This window comes from Marmota marmota, unplaced genomic scaffold (assembly GCF_001458135.2).
Source record: "Marmota marmota marmota unplaced genomic scaffold, marMar, whole genome shotgun sequence".
NCBI lineage: Eukaryota > Metazoa > Chordata > Mammalia > Rodentia > Sciuridae > Marmota > Marmota marmota.
Genome location: NW_025999869.1, coordinates 19,360,148 through 19,378,255, shown reverse-complemented (window position 1 = coordinate 19,378,255; position 18,108 = coordinate 19,360,148). Strand labels below are relative to the sequence as shown.

General features: G+C 43.7%; 1 protein-coding gene across 2 annotated transcripts in view; it reads left to right on the top strand.

The window, feature by feature from the left end:
* Gria1 (glutamate ionotropic receptor AMPA type subunit 1) overlaps positions 1 to 18,108 on the top strand; it is a 302,305-nt gene that overhangs the window by 189,830 nt on the left and 94,367 nt on the right. For both annotated transcript variants that reach the window (XM_015492696.2, XM_015492695.2), the window contains exons 8-10: positions 2,531 to 2,635; positions 15,350 to 15,460; positions 16,144 to 16,350. In XM_015492696.2, the coding sequence (XP_015348182.1) occupies positions 2,531 to 2,635; positions 15,350 to 15,460; positions 16,144 to 16,350 (423 nt within the window). The remainder of the gene's footprint in view (positions 1 to 2,530; positions 2,636 to 15,349; positions 15,461 to 16,143; positions 16,351 to 18,108) is intronic.

The following is an 18,108-nucleotide window of genomic DNA, read 5'->3' as shown; positions in this document are numbered from 1 at the left end:
ATCATCATCATGATCACCATCATCACCATCATCACCTCATCAACACCATCTCCATCATCATCATCACCATCATTATCATCACCATCATCATCAAGACCATCTCCATCATCATCATCATCATCTACACAATATACACTCATAAACATTTACATCCCAGATGATGTGCTAAACTTTTCAGCTTTTTGAGAAGGAAACCAAGAAACAGGTTCTGTGACAACCCCATGGCCTTCTAGTTAAACAAAGAACCTAGAAGCACACCTAGAAGCACCCAGCAGGAGTGGGTGGTAGTCGAAGGCAGGTAGCACATGCTGCCTTGCACATTCTGTATGGTCCACCCAGAGCCTTGCACAGTACCACTGGTTCCTGTTTGAGGTGCTGCTTCATATCTTAAGTGAAGATTCTAGAAGATATCAGAAGCTCTGGACTTTAGGCCTGCCTCTGCCAGTTATTAGTCCTAGGTCTGGAGTGGATCACTTTAGCTCCCAGAGTTTTAGATTCTCCCATGTAAATAAAGATGATGAGCTCCAAAGAGCACACCTCATGGAATTTCTGTGAATATAGATGATGCAGTATGTGTGAAAGCATTTCATAAATATGAAATACTTGGGAAATGGTGGTAGCGTTAGTATCTTTCTTAGTAACAATAAGGTAATATCTAGCAGTTTTCAAAAACACACCACGGGCCAAGTATTGATCATAAATATCTCATTTAACCCTTGGAACAAAAATCATAATTAACTGGAATTGGTCCTATTAAACAAATGAGGAAACTGAGTCATGGAGGGATGAAGTAGTTTGCCATACAATGTGCTATGGTTAGTATGATGCTTGAAACTGGGGCCAAAATGCTGTGCCCATTTGAATCGCTAGTGACACTTCCTTTGGTCGGGACAACTCAGTCTATCATCCAGTCATCTATACTTCTACCCCACTCTGTCCTTCTTCTAAAAGAGTCTCTTAAACTGATACCCACCCCCGTAGCAACACTACCCTGAACCTGAGCCAATGGAAAAGCTGAATGTGGGCAAAAGAGGACCAAGGGGAGAAGGAGGTGAAGTTGTTGATGGCCTGGAACATCTCCTTTCATTGTAGTAGGATCTCTGCTCTGTTTTCTTTCTGAAAAGCAAGAACAATCCAGACTTTTGCAGAGCTGGACATTTCTCCAGATTTCAGTTGTGAAAAGGAAGAGTTTGTTGTGTCATTTGCTCAGCACTCAGGGCCTGTCACGGCCTCCCCACTGAGACTTCAAACCAGAAGGAGATGCAAGGTCAGCCTCAGAACAGGTACACACACATGCACACACAGTCTCTCTTTCACTCTCAAACACCACACACACACACACACACACACACACCAAATATGCTTATGCCTCTTAAATGCAGAAGAACTAACTGATCACTCTTAGAGAAAGATGAAACTCTGCAAGACTTCTTTTAAACTATTCAAAGGGTAAAAAACAAACAGTGCTGGATCCCAGGCAAAATTGGCCCTTGTAACAGGAAGATACCTAACTCTCTGGCCTTAGGCAAGACAGATCTGAGGCTATAAGGTGGGTCACCATTAGAGAATGTGTTTCCTTGTACCTAAACCGATGATACACAGCTAGACTCATTCTCAATTTGAGGGTGGACTTAACTGGGATCCACTGGTCACCTACAGATCAGCAGGCTCTGAACTGGACTCCAAAAAGGTCTTGGATCCCCAGGTTGACCAGTTGATTCTTCATATAAACTTGAAGATACAAGTCCATGAAAGTTTGATTTGAAGAGGAGAAATCCTAGGCAGCATATTTTGGGATTCTGATACAAGTTGAGTTTTAACCACCTGAGACCTCTATAAACTCTGCACACTATGTTCTGAATATATGGCATTTTCTCTGGGTGCTTTCCACTTTCACAGGACTTTCCTATTAGCTATGTCATTTAAGGTAGGCAGAGCCCAAAGTTTGGAAACTGGAAGCTTAAAAAGGTGAATCACTCAAGGGCACTTAGCTGTTAATGGGGAAGCTGGAGTCAGATCCAAGTCTTTACATTTCCAGACATTTTATTCCCCCAAACTCACAGAGGAGTTGAGGAACCATTTTCAAGCATAACCCAACACAGGTCTGGCTTCTGATCTTGGGTCTTCTCCTGACCTATCTATGATGGCACATCAGTCCCTTGTCTTTGCGGGTCGCCTTCCGTTTCTTTATCTTCAAATGTGTGTCTAGGGAAGGGGTGCGTATGGTGAGGGTATTTGATTAGGAATGGCACAAAGATTCCCACATTTTTATGCACTGTGACCCACTGTTAGTGTTTGCCTGAAGGAATGGCTGAAAATGATATTCAGGTTTATTCTCAGTTCAGTGGAAAAGAAATTTTTAGTATTGATGCCTGCCTTAGGCAAGGGAAGTGGTAACATTTGGACAACTCCAAGACCTCATTCCAAGTCACATCCTTGGGTTCTGGATTTTTATGTTAGCAGGAAAAGCAAAAAAAACATGAAGTTCAGCTTCTGAGTTCCTCGTTCACCATTTGGTTTTGTTTCCCAGGTGCGGTTTGAAGGTTTGACCGGCAACGTGCAGTTCAATGAGAAAGGACGCAGGACCAACTACACTCTCCACGTGATTGAAATGAAACACGATGGCATCCGAAAAGTAAGGATCACCTTTGCTTCCATGTGTAGGGAAGAGAGGGCTGAGCAAAGGTTTGGGTGGGGCTGAGGGCCTGGGAGCTGCCTCTCCTGGACTGAAGAGAGTCAGGCCATGTGGGGAGTAGCCAACCAGGGTGCAGGGGAGTCAGACTCCTTCTGTAAGGATGTATTCCTCCATCTGCAGAAAAGAGATAAAAATCCCTGCTTTTGTCAAAGGTGCTTGTAAAAACCCAAGGGATAGGAAAACACTTTGAAAATATATCTTTTTACAAAGGATGTATACAAAATGCCATTACTATTCCTGAGGGATTCTGAAGTCGGAATCTGAGAATGATGTTTATTGATGAAGTTAACAATCTTCTTCTAATCCACACTTAGTCACATCCACTCCACTTATCATACGGAAGTCAAAGTGAATATTTCATGCATGTGTGGGTGGGGGGAGGATATATATATAATATTTTTAAAAAATATATTGTTAAAATCTTTGGGATAACACTCAAAATTCAACCAGACGCGATATGATCTGCTCTCTGCCAATTTCTCCAAACTTGATCTTTGATACTCCCTTCCTCTCTCCACTCTAGTCATTCTGATTGTCTTTCATATACCATGTTCTTTCTCGCAAAAGAGACTTCACATGTGTTCCCTCTGCCTGGGACTCTCTGTGCTGTTCTCCCTTCTTTGGTCCATCCAATGCCTCCTCAGTCTTCAATACTTGGAGCAAATATCATTGCCCAGGGAAGCCTTTCCTGGCCTCCTGTATTTCAAGGCAGCCTCTGCTTCTCTGTCCATGGTCTGCATCACGTGTCTAATTCCTGATGACTGCCAGACATGGCATGGTGACGACCAGGCACCATACAGTGAGGTAGTAGAGCACCATGGGTCACCGCACGGGCTCCAAAACCCTGGAAATGGAAGGCCTGACTCCATTACTTAACCTGGCGAGGACACTGCACAGGTTATCCCGGGCTTTTAGTGCCCTAGTTCTCTCATCAGGTAAACAGGGATCACCATGATAAATGCTGGCCTCGTAGGATCATTAAAGGACTTAAATGATCTGTGGGGTCCAGAAGTTCAAAGTGCTAGACCTGGGCACATTGAAAGTTGTCCCATGACTTCAAACATAGCGCTGTCTCTGCCTGTGCTGCCAAATGCACTTGCCACTAGCCACGTGTCGCTATCTAAATTTTTTAATTTATAAAAAATTAAAAATTCGTCGTCACAGAAAATTCATCTCTTGGTGGCATTCATCACATAGCAAGTACTTCATGCCATAGATGGAGAATACTTCTATCATCACAGAACATTCTACTGGATGACTGTGTACTCACTGTATCCCGAGCAAATTATGCCATTAACACAGGCCGAACATGTTTGTGTCTTTCCACAATGTCAGCATTTACTGAATAATAATAAACTCACAAGCCACACTTTGAGAGTGATCAGGGGTCACCACTTTTAGCAGTGGTGATGCCTGAGAGTCAGAATTTGGACAATTACAAGTTCTTTTATTCCGTTCCAATCTTAATTTCTAATATCTATAACACTTAAGTCACACACCACACTTCACAAGACGATATATATGTTAATACAAACACGTGTATATGTGTATAGATGTCATGGAAAAACTAAGAAAGGCTAAGGCAGCCAGAGGGTTACAGGACACTGTACAAAGACCACAGGCAGAGAGAGAGATGAATGCAGAGTTGGAGTCACTGAAGGTGGTCAGATAAGTATTTTAATGAGCCAGTTCTGCACAGTTGTCAAGGCAGAGGATCCAAACAAATGGCAGTTTTAGTTTCAGAGTGTCAGTGCCCAGTGTCAGCTTGGTGTCAGCTTGGAATGGGCTATGAGTCATGGTCCCAGAGAGGAGAAACTGCTCTATGCTGAAGCCCAGAAGGACTGGGAATCGGAAGTTTGTCACTTTGGCAATTTTCCTGGGCAAGGCTCTTGAGAGTGATCAGGGTGTCACCATGCCCAGTCTTGGGGTGGGGGGGAATCACCTGTTAATGGGTCTTAGGTTAGGGGTTGTCTCAGGTGGATTTAATAAGCTCCTGGTGTTCCTGACATGATTTGGGATGTCCATGCGTTCAGGTGCTCCTTGATTTTGCTGGATAACTTGGCACATGTCAGTTATCAATGTGCCCTGAGGTTGTGGTGAGCAGATGTTGGCTGTTTACTTGTACAAATAAGCTGTGGAGTCATTCTACCTCAGCACTTGGACTCAAAATAAAGTAGCTCATGACAAACCACTGCTTTACAACATGGAGTAACTCAGGGCTAGGCACAGCCTGAAAACCACAGTTGCCCACATCATGGCGTAACTCAGAGCAGGGCACAGCCTGCTCTCCACACACTGCATCCTCAAACCCCTGAAGCCTATCCTCTGTGCCCTCTGTTCTGGAGCCCCACCTCAGCTCACACTGCTCGTCAAACCTATCGGTTTCCTATTGTTGCTTTAACGAGTTGTTACCAACAGTGGCTTCAAACAACACACATTTATCACTTTACAATTCTAAAGGCCCTACTGGGCTGAAACCAAGGTGCTGGCAGGGCTGTGCCCCTTACTGTAGACTATTTCTTTACTTTTCCCAACTTCTTCTAGTGGCTTCCCTCATTCCTTGGCTCCTGTTCTCTATCTTCAAACCCAGTGACATCCCCCTACTGAACCTCCTTCTTTCAAACCTAACTAAGAAAGGTTCTCTTCTTTTAAGGACCCTTATAATTGTGTTGTGCCCACTCAGATAATCCAGGATGATCTCCCAATTCAAGGTCTGTAACTTTAATTACTCTGCAATGTCCCTTTTGCTGGTAAGTTAACGTGTCTACAGGTTCTGCAGATTGTGGCTTGGACGTCTTCAGGGGACATTATTCTGCCTACCACAAAAGTCAAGTCTTTTCTCTGTAGTTAAGGCTTCCCCATGCAGAAGAAGCTACCCTTGTCCTCTTGTGTTCCCACAACACATTTGACTCCAAAAGGAGATCACCACACTGGCTATGGTGACCGTTGGCACCATCTCATCCTCTCTCTTGGACTGAGAGCAACCTGAAGGCTCCCAGAGCTCATTCCTAAGGTAGCTCTTCAGTAATGAGCTACCTTAGGCCCACTACCTGTCTTTTCCAGCAAACCTTTGGTGTGGGGATTATACAAGGATACCTATGGGAACAACATCCACTATGCTTGATGCTCTTCCAGGAATGGTTCACGTCTGAGTTCATTTTTGTTACCCCCTTTTCTTCTCATCCCTACTGCCAGAGGGACATCTGCTGAGTCACTTAGCTCTCATAACCCTCAGTTTCCACATCTCTGAAATAGACAGCGTCTGGATGAGCACCTGATCTCTGTTCAGTGAACAATCCCTATGTCGGTGTTCATCAACATCTAGGGGAAATGCCAAAGAGTGGCAGGTGACTGGCATGGGGGAAGCAATGAGGTGGCTTGTTTGTGTCTTTCGAAGCCTTTTGTTCCTTAGCGTGGTTGTAAATTATATCAACCTTAGTAATAGAGCCCACTTTTCCAGACAAGTAAACTAAGGCAGAGAGGCCCAGTGGGCTCTCTGGGGTCTCACACTGAGCTGTGGCTGAATGGAGCCCTGACATGGGGACCCTGCCTCTCCAGCCCTTACTCAGCCAGCCACAGCTATAGCCAAGGCTGAGTGGATCAGAATGACACAATCAGGACATTTCTGATGGTTGATGAGTGAGGGAAAGCAGCGAGGGGAATATCATTGCCCCTGTGACCTCCTCCCCAGGCTGTCTTCATTGCAGAGCGTGAGCAAGGTTGGCGGTATCACCTCCTGCCTTGCAGACAAAAACAGGAGAGTTTTGGCAGAAGATTTGGAACAAGCTAGCAGGTTGCTCTTAGACAGAAAATTACTGACCATGAACCTGGACTATCCCTCAGAATCTCAAAATGGCCTTTTATCCTCAGGGGGGGAAAAATTATTGGCATTTTCTTGTGGCTTGTATTGGTATTTCTACACAATGCACGAACAGCTGTGTGTTTGTCACAATTAAAATGTGGATATGGATCTGCATTTTGCTCTCTGGAGTACAGGAGAGGTTTAAAAAAAAAAAAGATTCATTTCTATACATTAGCAGTAGACTGGATGCTTTGGGAGCATAGTTGTAGGGTAACAAGTCAAAATAGAAACAAAGACTTCCACCAAAGGGGCCATCTTCTAGCTGTGTGGTCTCCAGCTTCTCCCTGAGCCTCTCTGGGTCTTTAAAATAAGTTAGAGATGGGCAGGACAACCCTGAATTCCTCTCAGCTCTGACGCCTTGCATTCCCCTGAAGAAAAGTGACAGGTGATCTCATTTTTACCAACCTCCTTCCCCTGATCATGTCATTCCTTTCCTCTGTGAAAGGGAGGTAGCACGTTCATCAACACACAAGCTACCCTTTCTGGGTTTTTCCCAAAATTATTACTTCTAGGAGCAGAGGAGTTGACCTCAAACCTTTTCTAGAGACTGACAGGAGCCTTTTATCTCTTCAAGACCTTCTCTCTAGGAAGAACTCCTCAAGTGGAGGTGTTACAAAGAGATTGGTTGTTCTCAGCAAATAGTAGAATTACCTAAATACCTGGCTGAAAATGCAGATTCCTGGGTCCTGGCCCCTGGGCACCCTGCTTTTGGAGAAAAGAGGCCCCTGCAATCTACACATTTCAAAAGTTCCCTCCCCAGCGTGGGGGCTCCTGATGCTCTGAGAGATGTTGTGAGAAACATTAGCCAAATTGTTAAGAATGTTGGCTTCAGACAGATCAGGATTTAAGTCTCAGGTGTACTCCGTGCCAGACACAAGACCTTGAACAAGCTATTTAGCCTCCAGGAACCTCAGTTACACCTTCTCTAATAGAGCACAGGATTGCCGCAGGATTCAAAGAAACGATGCCTGCAGCCTCCATAGTAGGAAGTTCCCAAGAGTAGCGCCAGTAGACCTTCAGCCCACATTTGTTTATTTGTTGTTTGTATTTTAAATTCCCTCCAACAGGTTGCAGGGATTTTATGTCAGTCCCCAGTTTGAGTGAGGCTGCCATGCAAGCCCATAGAATTAATGGCTGAAGTCAGAGCGTAAACTTAAGATCCAGGAGCAAATTGTTGTGCTTTATTTTTTAGATCCCAAGGCTGTTTTGAAACTTCCTTTCAAGTGACTAAATCCTCTCTTAGAATGTGAGCTTAAACATTCTTTGTTTACAGGGATCTGACTTCTGAAAATCCCTTCCTCCACATCCGTACCCTGGGGCCTTTTACTCTGCCAGCCTCCCAGCACACTGATTTCTCAGACTTCAAGGGTGACCTAGTTGTGCTGGTTTTGGTGAACATTACGTGACCTTACCTGGTGTGTGTAATAAAAAGGAACTGCTTCTTCCCGATTCAGGGCCTCTGGGACACTCTCCTGATCTTCTGAGCTACATCCTGCCTGCTCGTGTGCCAACACACCCTCTAGGAGCCTAGATCCAGCTTGACATCACACTGAAACGTGTGTGTGCTAAGTGTCCATCCATCATAAAGTTTAGGAGCTTCAGAAACCAGGATTGGCACTGGCTCTGCTAAACTTAGTCCTAGGAAGTCCCATTTAGAGATTCCACTTCACCCTGGGTACTGATTTAGGGAACCCTCTCTGAATAAAATACCTTGTCAAATTCATAGAATCAAATTCTCATAAATGGCTGCCCACAGGAGAACTATACAAGGAAATTCTTTCACTTTTTTTTTTTTAATCAAAGGATCAGAATGATCGTTGACTTAACATCCTTATCCATCACCATTAATCCCATAGCTGGGTTTTGTTTCGTCATTGTTAGTTGTTATTGTTTTGTTCTTGCAGTACTGAGGATTGAGCCCGAGGTCTCATATATGCTAGGCAAGTACTGTGCCACTGAGCTACAGATTTAGCCATTTCTTCAGCCCATTTTATTCTTTATTTTGAGAATAAACTCTCTTTAAGTTGCCAAATCTAGCCTCAAACTTGTGATCCTCCTGCTCCATCCTCCTGAGTAGCAAGGATTACAGGCATGTACCACCATGCCCAACCAATCCCATAGCTGGTTTTTGGACCTAGTGGAAGGCATCTATTCATTTCAGTTTGATTTGATTCTCTTCATCCTGTCTCAAGTTTGTTATTCCCAGTTCTAACCTCATTTACAACTGAAAATAAAAAAGACTGAGAATTGAGATGGAGCTAATTATGTTTTATGTATCTATGAGTATGTAAAGATGAACCCATTAAGTGTAACTAAAACATACTGATAAAAACAAAACAAATAAAAAATTAAAAAGAATTTTAGTTAGGAGGAATAAATACCAGAAATCTATTATATAACATAGTGACTATAATTAATAACAATGCATTAAATTCTTGAAAATGGTAAAAGAGCCAATTTTAGGCATTCTCACCTCAAAATTTTGTGAGGTGATGAGTATGTTAACTAGCCAGATTTAGCCATTTCACGACCTGCAGATGTTTCAAAATATCAATGTTGAACACAGTGAATACACGATTTATCTGCCTACTTAAATAAAACTATTTTTAAAAATAATCAATATTCTAATATCCCAAAGAATTCATCGCTCTTCTTCCATATGACCTCTGAAGTTACCTTTAAATTTTTGCCATTTGATTTTGGACATACTGAATCCTGTTAGAGCTCTAAGGTATAGTCCTCATCCAATCACTTCTCTCCGTTTCCACTCAATGACCCCATGCCCAAGCCACCTCAAGGCTCCGTGCAGTATCCCCCTTGCCAGTCACGGACCCCCATCTACATTTCTGCACCTCTAACAAGTCCACTTTTGCACCACAAGGTCTGGAAAATAAATTTCAAACATGAATCAAATTCTATTGCTCCTCTGCTTAAACCTTTTCACTGGGTTCCTGTCATCAGTAAAATACAAAGTCATCTCCAGACCCTGGCCTTCAAAGCCCAGACATCAGCTCCTGTTCCTCATTCTGGCTCATTACTCTGTATTTTTTCTAGCATTTTTCTGTTCCTGGAGCACATCAAGTTCATTCCTCTTCAGGACATTTGCACCTGCTGTTCCTTTACCTGGCTTTCTCTATCATTATATTTTCACACGCTGTGTTTCTCCTTGTCATTCAGGTCTGAGCTTGGGTGGAGCCATCTTGGACAGGCTCTCCCTACTCAAGCCATCTGAAGTAGCTTCCCACCACCCAGCAGAGCCATTACTCTATTTTACTTTTTCGATACTGCTTACTCCTTGTGAGATACTTTTACTGCTTGGTTGATCTAAATTAAGATTGGAAAACTTAAGCCTACAGGCCAAATTCAGCTCACCACCTGTTTTTGTACAGCCCATGAGCTAATGTTTTTTGTTTTTTTCAACAAACAGTTGAAATAAATCAAAAAAGACGATGTGGTGACATGTAAAAATTATACAAAATTAAAATTTGTGTCCATAAATAAAGGTTTTTGGAGCACAGCCATGCTCATCTGTTTATATATATATATATATATATATATATATATATATATATATATATATTATCTATGGCTGGCTCCTTACAACAGCAGACAGGAGCAGTTAAAACAAAGAGTGCACCATCCAAAAGCCTCAAATAATTCTTGTCTGGCCCTTTAAGATATTATAATTTGTCAAACCCTGATCTGGATATGGATTGTCTTTCTTCTCCTTTTTACCACTTTGCCACTTGTCTGAGTTGTTTTCTGCTCTATGACAAAATTCCACAGACTGGATAACTTATAAAGAAAAGAAATTTATTCTGCACACTTCTAGAGCTGTCAAATCTGACTTTAAGGTTCTGGTGTCTATTGAGGGCCTTCTGCTGCACCATGTGATGGAGGGCATCCTGTGGTGAGAACAGTCTCTTTGTGACAAAAATCACCCTGCTGTAACTAACCCACCCTCACAGTGACAGCATCAATCCACTCGTGAAGGTGGAGCCAATAACAGCATTAGTCCACTCAAGAGGGCGAAGCCCCCAGGATCCAGTCACCTCTTAAAGGTCCCATGTCCCAGTACCATCACAGTGGCAATTAAATTTCAACATGAGTTTTGGAGGGGACATTCAAACCATAGCACCACTAACCGTGGTCTCTAAAAGCAGAGACCATATTTGTATTACTTATTTTCTTCTTGGTGTCTAGAATATACTGACATCACATACCTAGTAAATTCATGCAAATGAGTGGCTGCTTATTAAATGAGTGGGAAATTCTTTGACTGTTTCTGGGTAATCAGGGAGCACAGTACTCTGGCCCATATTTCCATAGATCTGCCAGCCAAAGGGGAAGAGGGAAGCTGGCTAATTCAGTGAAATAACACCTCAAGCAGAACTCAGATGAAGTTACAGACAAATTTATTAACTTCAAATCCTTTAAGTGTATTAGTCCAGATGACCCTAGGTGCTGTGAACGGATACATTTCAAAATCTCAGCTGTTTAATGCAATTGACGTTTGTTTCTTATTTACTTAGTGACTAGTTCTTAACCTGAGGGCTCTGTCTGAGACTCAGGTTTATAGAGGACCCACTGCCTACTTGGGTGTTTCTGGCTGTCAACATTTAACAAACACACCAGGGAGGGGAAAAAATGAAAACTTTCTTTTTTCAATATCTTTATTTATTTTTTTTTTAATTTATGTGGTGCTGAGGATCAAACCCAGTTCCTCATGGATGGTAGGCGAGCTCTCTACCTCTGAGCCAAAATCCCAGCCCCACTCCCCCCAAAAAACCCTGAGAACTTTGTGGAGATGTTGAGGGTCCATCTGAAGAGATATGCATCACTTCCCTTGCATTCTAGTGACAAAAACACAATCATTGAGCCCAAGTAGGTGCAAAGCAGGCTGGGAAAGGTAGTTTCTGGCTAGGTAGCCACTATCTACACTATGGAAGGCAAACAAGAATACCTGGTGGTCAGCTAGTTGTCTCTGCCACAGGAGGCAACTTTTAAAATTTTTGATTATAATTGATGTCACTTTTGGAGGTCAGGAGTGTGGCTTCAAAGATGACCTAGAGATATCAGTGTGTAAATTAAATTAGATGACTATGTAAGGTAGATCAATTGAATCTTCAGTTCTATGAACATCTCCTTTTTCAAAACTTCATCCACTTTTTAAAAAAATCTAGACTCATTTCCTGTATTCAAAGACTCTTTAGAGGTAGATGGAAAACAGAAGATCAAAAATTATAACTGGCCCCAGGAGAAGACCTCTTGCTGTCAGAATTGTTTAAATCCTCTCCTGAACAGTAGCCCCAATCTTCACCAAACTACTAACTCTGATTTACTTTAAGATAGAATCAAAGTTCCTGCATATCCTCAGTAGAGAATCAAAGTGCTGTATAATAATCCAACCCACTTCCCCACGAACAAGAAATGTTCTCTCATCTCCAAAGTGCCATGTCTCTTCAGAAATCTCTGCCAGCTTTCTTTTTATCAAACTGTAAAACCAGATTTCTCAATCCACTAGTTTAAATGAGGCATAAGCATGAGTTTAGATATCAATCTCTACTGACTCTGAGAATATTAGTCTTATTTTCCTATAAGAGGGTTAGTAATACATTAATATTTTTTATACTATTTAACTAGTCTACTACCTTTTGATATGAATGTAGCTATAAATAAGCCAAGATACATATTATTTTTTTATAGATTCTAATGTAACATTAGTGCTATGATTCTAGCTTTGAAGGGCCACCATCCATAACAATTAATATTTCTCTCAAAGACATATGTCTGGTACACACAGATTCATCTTTCCCCCCTTATCTTTTATCAAAATAACTTAAGATTTTAGATCAGTGTTTTGTGGTTTTGAATCACTTACCCTGGAATATTCTGTATGTAAAGAAGAATTTGGCTTGGAGTTTGGAATTGCTCTAGAATGTACACTTCTTTTGAGATTAATGATTTTCAATAGCAAATTAAAAACTGAAATGCATCATAGTGTAGAACTCTGTTAATCTTCAGCTAGTCGGCACCCTAACTATGCACCATGTTTTGTACACATTTACTCATTCAGTTCTCACAGTGGCCCAGTGAAGCAGGTTACTATATTCTAGTCACAGATCAGGAACTAAGGCCCATAGCAAACAAGTAACGTACACAAGGTCATAGTCATTAGGAGAGGCTAGCTCTTGAACCAGGTCTGTGTGAGGCCAGACAGATGATATATTGAGCAATGAACCCCCTCTTGTTTAAAATAATACTAGAGGCAAGCAGCTACCCATGAGCTGTGTGTCTCTTCTTATTTTGTGATGGGATCTCACCAAGTTGCCCAGGCTGGCCTTGAACTTGCGATCCTTCTGCCTTGCCTCCCGCTAGTTGTAGCTGGGATCACAGGCATGCACACTACTGCTGGCTTAAATAATACCTCTTCATATGCTGTGGCTTTTAGAGGAATTAGGATCAAGTCAAAGGATGTAACTTTCCCTTCAGATAGTTGTACAGTCAGTAGGAATAATTAAACTCATGGACTTACAGTGAAAGTAGGGAGGGAGGAGGAGAGAAAAGGAGGGAGAGGGGAAAGAAAGAAACAAAAGCATTCCCACACAGGCTACACCACGCACATGCGTGCCCTGAGGGCGAATCTCCACACAGTACCCTGAGAGGCACAAGCCCTGCCAGGCTTCTGAACCGTCTCTGCATCATCAGGGTGCTGGGCGCCATGCTGGGTCACAGCTGTCTGCTCCATTCTCGCCTCTCACAGTTCCTGAACTGCTTTCTCTGTGAAAGGATGTGCTGGTGTAAGGGGAGGCACATGGATGAGACGCTACCGTCTTGTCCATGAGGAGTCTGCAGTACCGTGGAGAGATGGGACAGAGGTGGAAGTGGGGGCCCCAGAGCTGTAATGGGAAGGCTCATGAACCCCAAGCGTTGGCTGGCACAGCCCTGGAGTCAGCCTTCCTGGTTCAGATCCTGGCTCCCCTGTGACCTTGAGGAATTATTTGACTTCTCCACATCACAATTTCTTCACACTTAAAATGGGAAGGATAATTAGCCAACTTCACAGGGTTTTATGGGGATGAAAGGAGTTGAAACATATGAAGTACTTAGAAGCGTGTCTGAAACACAAAAGCGTAAGTGCTAACAAAGATTCCCAGCCCAGGGCTGAGGCCCCCTTCATAAGAACAGCGTTAACAGTGCAAAGCAGCCGCAGGAGACAGATGGCCAGGGTTCCAGGCCAAGCTCAGCCGCCTTCCAGCTGCACTACCACAGACAAGTTAGCACCCTCCCCACGCCAGATGAAAGGACACGGAAACTGTGAGACACTCAGCCTGTGACTTAGCAAGAACATTATCCATGCTGGCAATGATCGCTGTTGTGGTTAATGACTGCGAGACAGCAGGGAGGGCTGAAGTTTTCCAGGTGGAGGAATTGGAAAAGACATCCAGGTGAAGGGGATGTTTGCGCTGACCAGTTGGCGTGTGCCTGGGTTTTCGTGAGGCTGAGCGGAGTTCTGGCTGTTGGGAGACCTGCTCACCTCCTGCATACACACCTCCAGCTCTCCTTCCTTTTTTCCCTGGCAGGACGATCACAAAACAAAACACAACTGTCAGAAGGGAGAAGGAGAAGAGGAGGGAAAATGGAAAAGAAGGGAAGGGAAAGAGGAGAGATAGGTATAGATAGGTTTGGGGTGTGTGTGCGTGTGTGTGGCAGAGAGAGAGAGGTAGATCATTCTGTGGTTCCCAAACCTTCCATGGCTCCCTACTGCTTTCAGTATATATTCCACACTCCCAAGTCTGGCTTTCAAAGCCCTCTGCTACTTAGACCCAAGCACCCACTGCCCTCCTGGCCAAGGATGCGCTGAACTTGCCTTCACACCTTGGTTGCTATTCCTCCTAATCTGCAAGATTTGAGCCCAGCCAGTCCCCTCTCTTAAGACCCTAAGCCCCGCCTCCTCCTGTTGTCTTTCTCTCCATATTGGATCCTACTCTCGGCTTTGGCTTCTCTGAACACCTTAGGCCCACTTACTTGGCATTTCTTGGGCTCTATGAGCGTTTCATGTCTTCCCTAGTAGACCAGAGGTGTTCTTAGAGCAGACGCTCTCTTGGACTTCTTTGTGTCTCTCTCAACCCCGCCACACACCAGCACCAACGTTTTTGCTCAAAGCCTTGTTTGTACACAATAGGGATTCAATAAATATTTGCTGAAAGGTCTTGGAAAATGAGTTGGAAATAATAACCTGTTGATGTTTGGGAAATTCATGATATTTAACCTTAAGCACAACTATATCCTCACTATTATAATAGTTTATACTTGGAATAAAGAGAAATAAATAAAGGATAAAGTAACTGTCCTAGGAAGTTAAATCTAGATGGAAAAATGTAGGTAACCTAAAAAAAAAAAAAGGCAAAAGGAATATAATAGTTAAATCATCTGATTTCAACTCTAGTTCAGAATGAGCCCACAGAAAGAAACCACCCGTAGACTTTAGTGGAAAGGTTTGGCCTTGTAACAGCTGCGGGGAACTGAATCCCCACAACCCTGGCTTGTATTGTACAACAATTAAGCTGTGTAAGCAGTTAACCCCTCACATCTCCAGGGGGCTAGTTTCCAGATATACCCCACCACTATGGCGAGTTTCAGCGGGGTGTTAGGGATGGAAGGATCTGCGAAGCTTGGTTCTTGCTGTTGCTGTCTCCTGAGATGTTGGTGTACCTCATGAAGGTGTGATGCTGAGCTCCTTGCTCTCCTACCTGGCCCATCTTATATCTCCACCTTTTTCTTACTAACAGATTGGTTACTGGAATGAAGATGATAAGTTTGTCCCTGCAGCCACCGATGCTCAAGCTGGGGGAGATAACTCCAGTGTTCAGAACAGAACGTACATCGTCACTACAATCCTAGTGAGTCCTCTGTCGAGGTTGCTTGGGATTCAAGCCAGACTAGCATAAAGAGTGAGAGCTGGTCATTCCTTTTGCCAAAAACTGTACCATAGATAAACATAGAGATTGGAAAGGGGGATACTCTGTAAATAAGAGGCCCTGAATTTTCACTCTGCATCTCTTAGACTCATTATGTCCTTGGATAAGCCAATGCATGCTCTGGGGCCACTCTCCTCATATATGACACTTAAGGGTGACACAAAGTGGTGCTGGTTTTCATACTCCACCCTGCCTCAGTAGAAGCCTTTGCCCCCCTAAGTCTAGCACAGAAAGGACAGAGAAATGAAACTGCTGTGATTTTCAGTGGTTGATAATGAGAAATCTGAAGCCTATTCTTGATCTACTTCCTCTTTTCCCAGAGTTATCTAAAATAAATAAATAAATTCAAACAAGAGCTCCCAGAACATAATTTAAAAAGCCATTCATCATATTTCAATGGAGAAACATTCTGATGTTTTAAAAGCTTGATTCCTTATCCCAAGATGTTTATAAATGGATGCAGAAATTCAGGAAATAGATCTAGGGGCTGGAGAGACTGCCCTGTGTTGTTAGCTAACATCAAAAGTGTACTCTTCTGCCCTGCTGAAGAGGGTGCCAGGGTGAACCCATGACCCACATCCTCTGTCTCCTTGTTTCTTTACCAGGAAGATCCTTATGTGATGCTCAAGAAGAACGCCAACCAGTTTGAAGGCAATGACCGCTACGAGGGCTACTGTGTAGAGCTGGCAGCGGAGATTGCCAAGCATGTGGGCTACTCCTACCGTCTGGAGATCGTCAGCGATGGGAAATATGGAGCACGGGATCCTGACACCAAGGCCTGGAACGGCATGGTGGGAGAGCTGGTCTATGGGGTACGTTCCTCCCAGGGTGGAGCTGGAGGGCAGAGACAGAGGGTTTGAAGGTAATCATTTGGTGGCTGGATGGTCTTGCACACAAGTGCCTGTTAGACCCCACAACTGAATATCGTTGCAGCTGAATAGATAACATCAGTCCAAACCCATTGTCTTAAGACATGCTTTGCTCAGGTTCCAGGTCTCAGCATCTTGTGACTTCAGCTCCAAGGTCAATTTTCTCAAGGCAGATTGTTGAGTTATCACTGCCCTACTCAAATTCTAAATTTCTACTCTGGGATTCGATGCAACTGGATCCAAACTAATTTTCTAGTCATTTGCTTCTATAGACCCTCTGGTGCAACTTCCAGTTCAGCCAACCTGTCCCCCCATTCTCCCTATTCCCTACAGTGCTCCCTGCCATTCTCCACCTCTAAGATCCTCCTCCAAAACCTGCCTCACATGTTACTTTTGGCAAGCTGTCTTTTCTTCCTCCCTCAATGAGTGCAGACATCCCTTTGAACTGTTCTTGGCTTTTCCCTGTAGAACTTATGAGAATGTCCTTACCCTGCCTGGTATAGTAGCGATCTGTGGGATAGTGGTAGAGCTACCCCATCTCTATATCACTCACCACACTCGAAATAACTGCATGCATGATGGCTGTAAAATCTTCAATAAACTAAAGCAGTTTCGAGAAGCCACTGAACGTCCCGCACTTGTTAGTATTTAAGGAGTCATTGAGAGGCAAGAGATTCCCCACCAATCTACACATTTTAAAGCAGGAAAAGACAATGAGAGAATAGTAAACGAGAGTGTAGAATCAAGGAGTGTGAATTGTATGATTCACATCAGAGCTCATGTGGGTTTTCCTAGCCCTCGGAAAGGGTGCAGAGCTTGGAATGTGGCCATAATCAAACAGAAAGGGAGGAAAGCATTCCAGAAATTTCTAAAGTGTACACAACAGGAGAGCGGTGGGAGGGAGGAAGCCCTGTCGTGCCGAGGGCTCTGAGTGAGCCAGGGCGCAGGGAAGAGCGTGGACTGGTTCAGCGGGCCCAGGGAGAGTGTGGAGGGGCCTGAGGAAGGGAACAGTGAAGGGCAGTGGAAGAACATGGCGGCTCTGTGCAGGAAAGGGGCCAGTGTGGCCCCACTCACAGAAGCCGGAAACTCCAGCAGGGGATTTGGAGTGGAAGCACTGAGGCTGGGCCCCGTGATGATGCTCAGTGCTGGTCAGGAGGCAAAAAAAATCACTTAAAGGAATTGTAAATCTCATCATCTCATAGCAGGGCAAGGTGAGTTTTGAGAATTCGGGGATACACAAAGGGAATTCAAAAAAAGAAGAAAATGGAGTTAAAAATAAAATAATAAAATATTCCTCAGGGAGAGGGCTTCTGAGACAACCTGTGAAGGTCGCTCATAGGCTGAGGAACGGGCTGTGCTTTCCTCTTTCTTCTTTCCTCTGCTGCCTTTCACTTTGGAAGCTCCACTGAGGAAAGACAGAGGTCTGGATAGAGCTTCTGGAGGCTGGTTTCCATGGGAACTTCCACCAAGCTCTTAAGGTCATCTCCATGGCAACAGCTGTGAACTTTTCACCTTCCCCAGCACTCATCTTCACCTTCACCTCATGTAATTCAGCCCCTTAGTAAAAATCCTGTGATCTGGGCAGAATAACCGTGTGATCAACTTGAGGACAAGCCCCCAGTGCCAGCTGCCAGTGTTGAGCCATTGGCTCATCAGAGCTCAGACAAGCACGAGTCACCTCTGCATGCCTCCGTGGTTAGT